This window comes from Taudactylus pleione, unplaced genomic scaffold, assembly GCF_031769625.1.
Source record: "Taudactylus pleione unplaced genomic scaffold, aTauple2 ptg000352l, whole genome shotgun sequence".
Taxonomy (NCBI): Eukaryota; Metazoa; Chordata; class Amphibia; order Anura; family Myobatrachidae; genus Taudactylus; species Taudactylus pleione.
Window position 1 is genome coordinate 336594 of NW_028284753.1, and position 12095 is coordinate 348688.

Here is a 12095-nt window from a genome sequence, read left to right on the forward strand (position 1 = left end):
GGTAGGGACGTTAACCACCTAGGAACATCCTCCCTTATACGGCACCTGCAGCGCATTCATAAAAAGTTACTGTCAAGTTCAGAAACTTTGGCTAAGACCGTAAGCAGTCCAGGGACACCTAAATCCCGTTGTCCTGTTGTATCCAAGCGCCTGCAAACCACACCGTCAACTCCCTCCTCGTCAATTTCCTCCTTAGTCAGGATCGGAAGTAGTCCTGCAGGCCATGTCTCTGGCATGACTGACTCTCCTATCTGGGATTCCTCCGGAGGATCCTGCATTGCTACGCCTACTGCTGCCGCTGCTGCTGTTGCTGCTGCTGGGAGTCGTTCATCATCCCAGAGAGGAAGTAGTAACACCACTACTTTTACTAAACAATTGATGGTCCAACAGTCCTTAGCGAGGAGGATGAAGTACGACAGCAGTCATCCTGAAGCAAAACGTATAACTGAGGCCTTGACTGCTATGTTGGTGTTAGACGTGCGTCCGGTATCCGCCATTAGTGCAGTGGGATTTAGACAATTGATGGAGGTAGTGTGTCCCCGGTTCCAAATCCCGTCTAGATTCCACTTCACTAGGCAGGCGATACCGAGACTGTACAGAAACTTCAGAAAAAGTGTCCTCAGTGTCCTGAAAAATGCGGTTGTACCCAATGTCCACTTAACCACAGACATGTGGACAAGTGGAACAGGGCAGACTAAGGACTATATGACTGTGACAGCCCACTGGGTAGATGTATCACCTTACGCAGCAACAGCAGCAGCGTCACCAGTAGCAGCATCTCAGAAACGCCAGCTCGTTCCAAGGCAGGCTATGCTGTGTATCACTGGTTTCAGTAAGAGGCACACCGCCGACAACCTCTTAGAGAAACTGAGGGAAATCATCGCCCAGTGGCTTACCCCACTTAGACTCTCCTGGGGATTTGTGATATCTGACAACGCCACCAATATTGTGCGGGCATTACATCTGGGCAAATTCCAGCACGTCCCATGTTTTGCTCACACAATAAACTTGGTGGTGCAGAATTTTCTGAAAAGCGACAGGGGCGTGCAGGAGACGCTTTGGGTGGCCCGAAAAATTTCTGGCCACTTTCGCCATTCAGCGACTGCGTGCAGAAGGCTGGAGCGCCAGCAAACACTCCTGAATCTGCCCCACCATCACCTGAAGCAAGAGGTTGTGACGCGGTGGAACTCAACCCTCTATATGCTTCAGAGGATGGAGGAGCAGCAAAAGGCCATTCAAGCCTATACATCCACCTATGACATAGGCAAAGGAGGGGGTATGCACCTGACTCAAGCACAGTGGAGAATGATTTCCGTGTTGTGCAAGGTTCTCCAACCCTTCGAACTTGCCACACGTGAAGACAGTTCAGACACTGTCAGCTTGAGTCAGGTCATTCCCCTCATCAGGCTTTTGCAGAAGCAGCTGGAGAAAGTGAAGGAGGAGCTAAGACGGAGCGATTCCGCTCGGCATGTGGGACTTGTGGATGAAGCCCTTCATTCGCTTTGCCAGGATTCCAGGGTGGTCAATCTGTTGAAATCAGACCACTACATTTTGGCCACCGTGCTTGATCCTAGGTTTAAAGCCTATGTGGTGTCTCTCTTTCCAGCCGACACAAGCCTGCAGAGGTGCAAAGACCTGCTGATGAAAACACTGTCAGCTGAAGCGGAACGTGACACGTCAACAGCTCCTTCATTTTCTCCCGCAACTGGGGCTGCCAGGAAAAAACTTAGGTATCCTAAGCAACCCGCTGGCGGTGATGCAGGGCAGGCAGGACCAAGTTTGGACATCTGGTCCGGACTGAAGGACCTGGCAACAATTTCTGACATGTCTACTGTCACTGCATATGATACTGTCACCATTGACAGAATGGTGGAGGATTACATCGGTGACAGCATCCAAGTAGGCATGTCAGACAGTCCGTACCTGTACTGGCAGGAAAAAGAGGCAATTTGGAGGCCCCTGTACAAACTGGCTCTATTTTACCTGAGTTGCCCCCCCTCCAGTGTGTACTCCGAAAGAGTGTTTAGTGCAGCCGGGAACCTTGTCAGCGAAAGGTGTAGGAGGCTGCTTCCACAAAATGTGGAGAAGATGATGTTCATAAAAATGAATTACCAACTCTTCCAGGGAGACCAGCCTCCAGAACGTACAGAGGGACCTGTGGTGGTGGATTCCAGCGGGGACGAGTTAATAGTCTGTGGGGATGAGGATGTACACAACACTGATGAGGGTGAGGAATCGGTGGATGAGGAGAATGAGGGCGACATCTTGCCTCCGTAGAGCCAGTTTGTGCAGGGACAGATTAATTGCCAGCTTGTTTTGTGGGGGCCCAAACGAACCAATCATTTCAGCCACAGTCGTGTGGCGCTGAAATGATTGGTTTGTTAAAGTGTGCATGTCCTGTTTATACAACATAAGGGTGGGTGGGAGGGCCCAAGGACAATTCCATCTTGCACCTCTTTTTTTTCTTTGCATTATGTACTGTTTGGGGCCTAGTTTTTCAAACTGCCATCCTGTCTGCCACTGCAGTGCCACTCCTAGATGGGCCACGTGTTTGTGCCGCCCACTCGTGTCGCTTAGCATAGCCTTTTGGACATAAAAACACTATTGTGAGGTGTTCAGAATAGACTGGAAATGAGTGGAAATTAAGGTTATTGAGGTTAATAATAGCATAGGAGCAGAAAAACCAACACATTCTGTGATTTTAGCTGTTTTTATGCTTTTTAAAAAAAAATACAGATCCAAAACACAAAACCCAGAACCCAAAACACGGAAGGGTGGTTTTGGCAAAACCAATCCAGATCCAAAACATGAAGAAAGATCAAGATCCAAAACCAAAACACAAAACACGAAAAGTGGCCGGTGCACACCCCTAATATATATATATATATATATATATATATATATATATATATATATATAGTAACCATGGCACCCCTGCTTAATATAAATTTTACCACCAGCAAGTAGCAACTACAAATTTAATAATACTACACTGAGAAATTGTCTTTTTTCTTACTTTAGTGTAATGGAGCCACTTGTACTACTTTAAAAATGACCTTTTCATATTCTTATGAAAATGACAATTTACACTCAGATTGACTTGCTGATGAATACAATTTGACTATCTATAAATATTTGTGTTGTGTAAAAATAAAAAGTAATACAGAAATTATTCCATCCTTACCTTCCGCTGCTCTCTTGAAGAAGACTTTGCAACTACCACATGTGAGAGCTCCATAGTGACATCCAGATGCTTCATCGCCACAAATCAAGCAGGTCTTCTGAGGTGGGAAGTAATAGTCAATGGGCAGCAGGTGTTCTCTGCCTCCTTCCAGCCTAAACAATACACAAATAAGACTAAGCAATACTGTACTGGGTAAACAAACCAGCATAACAGTTTTACACAAAACACAGACAAGACCAACACAGTATATTACTTATTTTGCATAACAGTTCTAAATTCTCTTCATATTTGCATGTAATGAAAAGCCATACTATCTTCCAGGGTAAAATGATATAATACCAATGGAATACAAAAGGACAGAATCAAACACTGATGACAAAATATTTATTTTCAAACAATAGCGGAATATCTTCCTGACATTAACACATACTTGCTACTATCTCGGGACTGCCGGGAGGCTCCCAAATATCGGGTGCCACTCCCGGGCCCCCTGCTAAAGTAGGCAAGTCTCCCGTAATGGCCACCACCCTCCAGTGCCCCCACCCGCCTGCACACAAAACCAGGTGGTCCAGGGGTGCAATGACGTGATACGCGCTGAATCGTGTCATCATAGCCCCGCTCCCTGCTTTACAATACAGGCGATATCGCCTTTATAAAGTGGGAGATGGGGCCGCGATGATGAGATCATGCCATCACGCCCCCGATCCGCCCAGTTAAGCCGCCTCCACACCCTTTGCTGCACTGACCTGGCAAGCTCCTCCCGGAGGGGTCTGGCAGAATGTTGGTAAGTATGCATTAAAAATATAAAAGCACAATTGTTTTACCCAGTGATTTTAAAGATGTAGAAGATATTATAGTGATCACAGCGCTAATGGTTTAGTATAAATAAATAAAAAGGTATATATATGTATACTTTAAACTAGGTTTAATAACTTCACATAAAAACTTCACAATAAAAAGTACAATGTATTATCACACAAAGTACATGTATAGTGCAAAAAGCATAAATTATTAGTAAGCATAATCCATACATATACGTATTAAGCTCCAATTGGAGCAGTAACATTGATAAAAATAATCAAGTAGCTGTGAGATCTCTCACTTCAGGTCTTTAGAAAACAGGGGCTCTGGATAATACCCTGTTTTGGACACTCACAGGTTAATGTTTCTTTAGTCCTTAGCAGGATGAGTGACTGCTTCTCCAAATCACCGACGCGTTTCGAGCTTCAATGCTCTTTATCAAGGATGAGATGATTTTATAGATGCATTATGTTGGGCTCACTTTAAAATGAATGATAGCTGATCTATATAGATAATAATTAAATAAGTTAAATACCTACTTGCTGACTTTCTATTTCACCCCGCCAGGGGAAGTTTCTAGGGGAGATGCAGCTGACCACTGATGGGGGGCAATGTGTTTCTCATCTTTAGGCCACACCCTCTCATTGCATAATGCGCAAATCAATGATCTAAGAAAATGGGGCCAAAATAACATCATAGAATCACTTTATATTGGCCCGAACCTTCCCCATGGACCTGCAATTCTCTGCATTTTGCACCCCATTCTGCCAATTTCACTAGGAAGTGGGTGGGGTGCGGAAGGGCCACCTACTAGTTTTCCCAAAAATGTGGAAGTATTCTGGACATTCTGGGAGAACAGTTAAGTATGAAATAATAACATGCACTATTACTATATAATAATTCAATGATAATTATATTTTATGAGTGGAACTTCATTTTAAGACAATGGTGTAATCTGATTTTTTTCTGATGGAACTCAACAGTACACAGTACCAGAAAATCTTCCTCACAGCACTGATGTCCTAGGTTCAATTTCCACCATGGCCCTGTGTGGAGTTTGTATATTCTCTCATTGCTTGTGGGGGGTTTCCTCTGGTTACTCCAGTTTCCTCTCAAAATACAAACATATACTGGTAGATTTATTGGCGCGTGACAAAAATTTACCTTAGTGCAGTGGTTCCCAAACTTATTTGAATCACGGCGCCCTAGAGTGTCAGCATTGTTTTCACGGCACCCCTAAGTCAAAAGTTTGTTATTGAGAAATTCAGAATAAATGTAGTAAAGTAGTAAAGTGAAGTAAATTGTGCTGACCTGTCATACTTAGGTTTAGTTATGTGGTGGTGGACAGGTTCTCTCTTCTTTTTGTCCACATATTTACATTACATTGACCACAAATAATTTGATTTGGTCCTGGACAACCAACCTGAGGCACTCCTGCAAGTGTCCAGAGGCACCCCAGGGTGCCACGGCGCACAGTTTGGGAACCACTGCCTTAGTGTGTTTGTGTGTCAGCATGTGGTAGAGAATATAGATTTTTAGCTCCACTATAGCAGGGACTGATGTGAATGGGCAAATATTCACTGTTAAACGCTGTTTAATATGTAAATGACTGGTAACAAATAAATAAACTTTAGGCAAGTATGGCACCTTTTTCTGGGTACAGGTCCCATTTGTCATAGTAAAAAAAACACGGAGTGTTATACTCTTATACTTTTTCAGAATATATACAGTAGAATAGTTATTAAAGGTGATGAATGCACCATTAACCACTGCTTTATAAATAATTTGGACATGAAGGGGAGAATTCAATTACAGTAGGTGCGAGTTTGGTCCCGCAAGGTGAAATCACTGCAAATTTGAATTGCTAATTACATTTGCAATTCAATTATAAACTCGCATTTCTTTTTCAGAATAAATTTCCCTGTTTTTGTTCGCATCCCCCTGAGCAGGTGAAAAGGTAGGGAAAATATGTATTTTAAGGAAAAATGTCGGGACTTGTTTCAGAACCCCTCAGACAACCCTCCGATGACTAATTTGGCATTTGGAATTTTTCAATTAGCTTAATTGGGCCAATAATTGCATGTCATGTCATTTTTGGTGTGAAAAAAACAAATGGCCTCAAATTACCCCAAAATAAGCTTTTTTTTAGTTAAATAATGCACCCCAAATTTAATTAAAGTATTTATTTCAATGAAAAATAATTGCTTTCTACCATTTTAAAATTTTTTAAAGTTGCCTCAAATTACCCCAAAAGCATCTTTTTTTCAACTTTTTTTTTGCATTTTCCATTTAATTCCATTGTAATTCAATGAAATTCTACCGCTTTTTACATTTGCTTTACTTTTTTTTTTTAAATGCACAAATCAGCCATTTGACACCTTTTAAAAGCGTACAGTACTTTCCTTATGGGCACTAACAGTTTTCTACATGATTCTGCTAACAAAGTATTCACTTTTTTGGGATCCAGGATGGACTCCCCACTTTTTTATGCTATTTTCCCTGTTCACTTTTTGGACAAAATTTGCACATTCTCACTGCGAGTAGTGCGAATTCGCATTTCTAATTGAATTGTGCATATATTCGGTGCGTGCATGATGGCAAAGTGTGCGAATTATAAGTTTTTCGGCTTTTGCAAACTGCATGAAGTGCCTGGATCAGACCACATAAGGCCACCCCAAAATTACAGACAGTATATACAGTATATATATCTACACACAGCTCCCGAGGCTGTGAGGAAAAGTGCACCTTCTGGTAATTAATGCGCATGGTATTGGTCACCCATTAAATTGGTCAGCGCTAACATTTAGCCATGGGGTAAGACCACACCTAAAATAAATGAAAAATAAAATATGTGTGACAAATCCTCAAATAGCTTTTGCATTTAATTTGCACAGCAGACGCAGCAAAAAAACAGTCAATCTGTACCCGAGATGCCAGGCTGCAGCTTTAACTGCACAGGAATTAGTTTTACAAAGTCGCATATGAAGCACAATGGAACTTGGCGTGAAAAAAAGCCGCAGCCGCTGCATCGTGACATTTCATATACAGATTCAGACTCATTTGTTCACAAGTGTCACATATCAAATTAATCAATGCAGGCTCGTTAAGTGGTTTTTCACATTGCATTGCGACAAAAAAATGCACATTTGATAAATAAAGATGCATAAAAGACAGTAGGTGTAAGCCAAGACGCATGGCATCTGGCGACCTGAGAAGGGCTGTTTAGCGTGACTGCAGTAATAGTGTATGAGGACACATCTGTATATTGGCAAGTGATAAAATTATCTACAGTATATTGCATTTCTGTTCAAAAGTAGATGAGCATAAATCTGAGTTTCTATGTTTGACAAAATCACTAGTTAGCCGTTTATTTTTATTATAACAAAACATTTTTTTTCTGGCTGCTACTCAATTTTATGTGCAGATTTATTATTCAGACGTGTGTGTGTTCTTAAAAAATACTTGGTGCCTATCTATTTTTTCCTGGCTTCCGAAAAAGAACTTTTTGACAATCACTCAAACAGGTTTGTAGTATTTTATCCATCTTTGAAATTGGGAACTTCTTCCTAAATATATTTTTTTTAATAAAAAACACATGTTTTCAAATAAAAGGTTAAAAATCCTTGCCTCAATCTTTCTTTATAGATTTTTACTTTGATACTAGCAATGAGCCTCTCTCCGATCTGGACACATCACTAAAAGCTTTTTGTAACAAGGGTTCTGGATATCCATGATCTTTAAAACATTCTGGAAGTTCCACTGCTTATTTAGGGAAAAACTGTACTCAGAACAATATCTTTTTAATTTTAGATATTGTGCAATGCGGATGCTATCTTTTCAAATTTTCTGATTACAACTTGAATTATCCAATTGTCCATTACATTTTTTTGTGTTCTGTCTTACTCACAACATTGTCCTCCAGAGATAGGCTGATGTACAAAAAATTTATTTGTATTGTGTTTGTGTGTGAACTGCTAATAAATGTAACTGCTTAAAAATAGAAATGGTTTGACAGTCTATATCAAAAATAAAAACACATATTGCCAAAGTGTATGCCAAAGAGCACCAAGCTCATCCCAAATGGGCTACTCCAAATGTATTCCTCTTCTAACAAGCCCATATGTGTTTTGGAAAATGTTGAGGTAATTTTTGTGCCCATGGCAGTTCTGTGAGTCTTTTAGGGGAAGGGGGCCTGGACTGCACACCCTAGCTCGTTCTAATGGGATGTGCTACCTAGTTGAGACTTAGCACTACAATATAGAAAAAAAGAGGGAGACAAGATGCACAATACAACCATTACTAATTATACATCATACATCAACGTCAAGGTAATCTCATTGGGTAAGTCCATAACACTATGAGGGTTCATGTCTGGGGATTGGGGCACCCCCAAACCATCCCAGCCAAACCACCCTAGGGCACCACACAAAATAAAAATAGTAGCGAAGTGTTGAAGTGTTAGGTAAGTGAAAGTGGCTGCTTAGTGTTGTAAGTGTTAGAAAAATGAAAAAATAAATATGTGAAAATGTAACTTAAATAAAAACAAACATAGTGTGATATAAAGTGTTAAGTGGTGATTCCCCAAAGACGTCCAGCCAGCGCAGTTCAAGGGGCCCCACACTCCAAAATATACCCCATAACTGACTTGCTATATACTGTAGCTCTAAATGCATATAGGTCTTACCTGTAGCTTTGCTAACATTAGAGGCAGGTGGGCGGGGTGCAAGTCCAGATTGAAGAAGTCTTGACCTTCATGTGTGTATACATACACATAATATATTAAATATTTTAGGAGAAGGGGGCCTGGACTCCACACCCTAGCTCTTTTTAATGGGATGTACTACGTAGCTGAGACTTAATACTACAACATAGAAATAAGAGACAGGCCAGATGCACCATACAACCATTAATAATTATACATCATACACAAGATTTTTGGCATAAAGTTATGAGCTTACCCACCAACATCAAGGTAACCTTATCGGGTAAGTCCTTAACACTATGAGGGTTCATGTCTGGGGCATGGGGCACTCCCAAACGCCAAAGGACGCCATTAATTTTTCTAACACTTACAGCATTAAGCAGCCACTTTCACTTACCTAACATTTCACTGCTATTTTTATTTATTTTGTGTGGTGCCCTGGGGTGGTTTGGGGGTGTCCCATGTCCCTGACATGAAGCCTCATAGTGTTAGGGACTTACCTGATGAGGTTACCTTGATGTTGGTGGGTAAGCTCAGAACTTTGGCTAAATTTATGCCAAAAACCTCAAATATGATGTATAATTATTAATAGTTGTATGGTGCATCTGGTCTCTCTCTTTTTTCTAAGTCCTGTGAGTCTGCAAGAAAAACGTCAAATAAATAGTTTAGTTGTAACACTAAATAAACTCACACTACCTCCATAGAGAATCAAGTTCTAATTCTCTATGAAAATATTACTGCATAGCTGTCAGTTCTGACTAATGCTCACAGTTCGTAGGGACTCCACAAGTCCACATCATATGACACATCCTTTTAACCTAAGAAACTGTGTGGAGTCCCTAATATACAACAGAAGTGAGGCAACGTGAGTCTGAAGATGGAAATCCACAAAAGCAGAAAGGTTGGTTGTAAGAGAACCAACACTGATATCATGGAAAGAACCAGTGGTGAAATTAAAGATTTGTGGATCTTACATAACTTATAATAAGTTAGAGAATAGGGTGTGCTGAAAAAAATCAATACTATTCCTCCTTGCAGATTAACCTAAGCCATGATTGCTCTATCAAGAAGGTTTTTAATCTCTACCTCCTACAAAGATCTGATGGGATTAGTGTGAAGCTTTGTATAAAATGTACCATTAGTAAGTTATCTATGAACTTCAAAAATATAGTCAGATCTCCCCACTCTTTATTGATAGAGTCCTTATACCTACCCCAAGGGCCTTATTACTTTTATTGGTGCAAATACAATACCACCTGTTATTATTGATCATTCCTTGCAGGTTTTATTGATAGTATTGTACTACTACAGAAATTGTATATTTGTCATATTTTTCCTATATGTGTTGATTGTTGACATCACTCGTGGAATTTATATATTTCGCTGTTTCTTGTTTATAATCGGACAAGTGGGATGTAGAATAGGAATACAAATTACTATCTATTCTTAGGTAATATACCACTTGCTTACCTTTATTTCATGTTTCATTTATTAGGTTTTTTCAATATCACTAATTACAAGTACTGTGTTATGTCTTATGTTGATATCATAATTTTGACTAGCATTATTTTTTATTCTTAATATGTGTATTCTTCTATTATTATAGGCCTCGCAATTTTTAAAATGTTGGTACACACCCAGAGGGTTTAAGACCTACTTTGCTCAACCTAGTTCTGATTTGTATTTTTTTTTTTTTTTCTAAGCTGTATCTCAGACATATTTGATACATAATAACTTAATTATATATATTCTTTTTTTATTTTTCTCGTTTAATTATAGATACTATTTTCTATTTCCCTAGAGGTTAGGCAGACCAAGTCCTGTTTACCTCCTTGGACTCTTTAGTCCTAATTTCTGTATGTGTTAACCTACGCTGGATTCGTGGATTCCGCATTCAGACTCCGTTCTTATCTTTCCTTTTCTTGATTTCTTCCCCCTCCCCTTTTTTTTTTCTCCCTTTCTCTTTTTTCTTTTTTCTTTCTCTTTCTCTTCTCCTCCTGAGCGAGTCGGGATTTTTTTTTTCTCTCTTTGTTTATTTTTATTTCATTCCCTTTTTATTTGGTCCATTGAAATTGTCAGGATGCCCTTTACTGTTGTTTCCATGAATGTTAAGGGTCTTAATACGCCTCAAAAACGTTCATTGCTTTTTCGCACTGTTCGTGGCCTTAAAGCCGGAATAGTTCTACTACAAGAAACCCATTTCCGCGCTCCCTGCCACCCGACACTTCGATCTAAGAACTTCTCCACTGTGTTATATTCTTCAAGCCCAAGCAAACATAATGGTGTTGCAATTCTAATTAATAATAAACTTCCTTTCACTCAACACTCTGTTTTCACAGACTCAGACGGTAGATTCGTTATTCTAACTGGAAAACTGGGGCACTTAGAGGTGACAATAGCTAATGTTTATGCTCCCAACACAGGTCAGATTTCGTTTTTTAATTCCTTTTTTTCGGTTTTAAATAAACGGAGAGCGGGATATCTCATAGTGGGTGGAGACTTCAATGCTGTTCTTAATCCAGACCTAGATAAGTCACATTCCTCAAATAGTACCCATATAAATCGGCTTGCTAAATCCCTTAATAAGCATATTCGGGACTCAGGACTCTTTGACGCCTGGCGTGCACTCAATCCATCTTCTCGAGACTAGACCTTTTTCTCCTCCCCCCATCATACATATTCTAGGATCGATTTGTTTCTCTGTTGTACTCAAGCTTCCAAACATCTCCTAGACTCAACTATTACACCTAATTCATGGTCGGACCATTCTATCCTCACAACCTCTTACGATCTTCTTGATACGCCTGCATCCAGGCCATCTTGGCGTTTAAATGAAACCCTCCTGAAGATCCCACAATTTCAGACTAGGATTAGATCCGCATTAGCTGACTATTTCTCTACTAATTCTGGGGAATCTCCTTGCTCACCCTTGGTTTGGGAGGCCCATAAATCCGTAATCCGTGGACACATTATTAACTATGCCTCTTTTAGGAATAAGGAGCGTAAACTTAAACTGACTCTTCTGACTGACGAAGTCAAACAATTAGAAATCTCCCATAAACAAAATCCATCCCCCCTTATTTATAAAAAACTCACATCTGCCAGAAATGACCTTAATGCCATCTTATCAGAAAAGACCAAAAAATCCCTCCGCTGGCTCAACCAACGCTTTTATGAAAAAAGTAATAAAGCGGACACGTTATTGGCCAATAGATTAAAATCCTGGAAGGCTAGAACAGCTATACAGGCCATACAAGATAGGAATGGTGTCCCTCAATATAACCCAGCTACCATAAATGGAATCTTTCAGACATACTATGATCAATTATATAATCTTGCAGATGCAACCGATGCGGATCCTAGCATTAATTCACGAACCATTGACTACCTTTCCTCCTGTGGTCTTCC

The 12095-nt window shown here is 40.2% G+C and overlaps 1 protein-coding gene across 1 annotated transcript in view; it reads right to left on the reverse strand.

The window, feature by feature from the left end:
- AR (androgen receptor) overlaps positions 1–12095 on the reverse strand; it is a 455147-nt gene that overhangs the window by 209161 nt on the left and 233891 nt on the right. The window contains exon 2 of the mRNA XM_088444238.1: positions 3185–3336. Coding sequence (XP_088300364.1) covers positions 3185–3336 — 152 coding nt within the window. The remainder of the gene's footprint in view (positions 1–3184; positions 3337–12095) is intronic.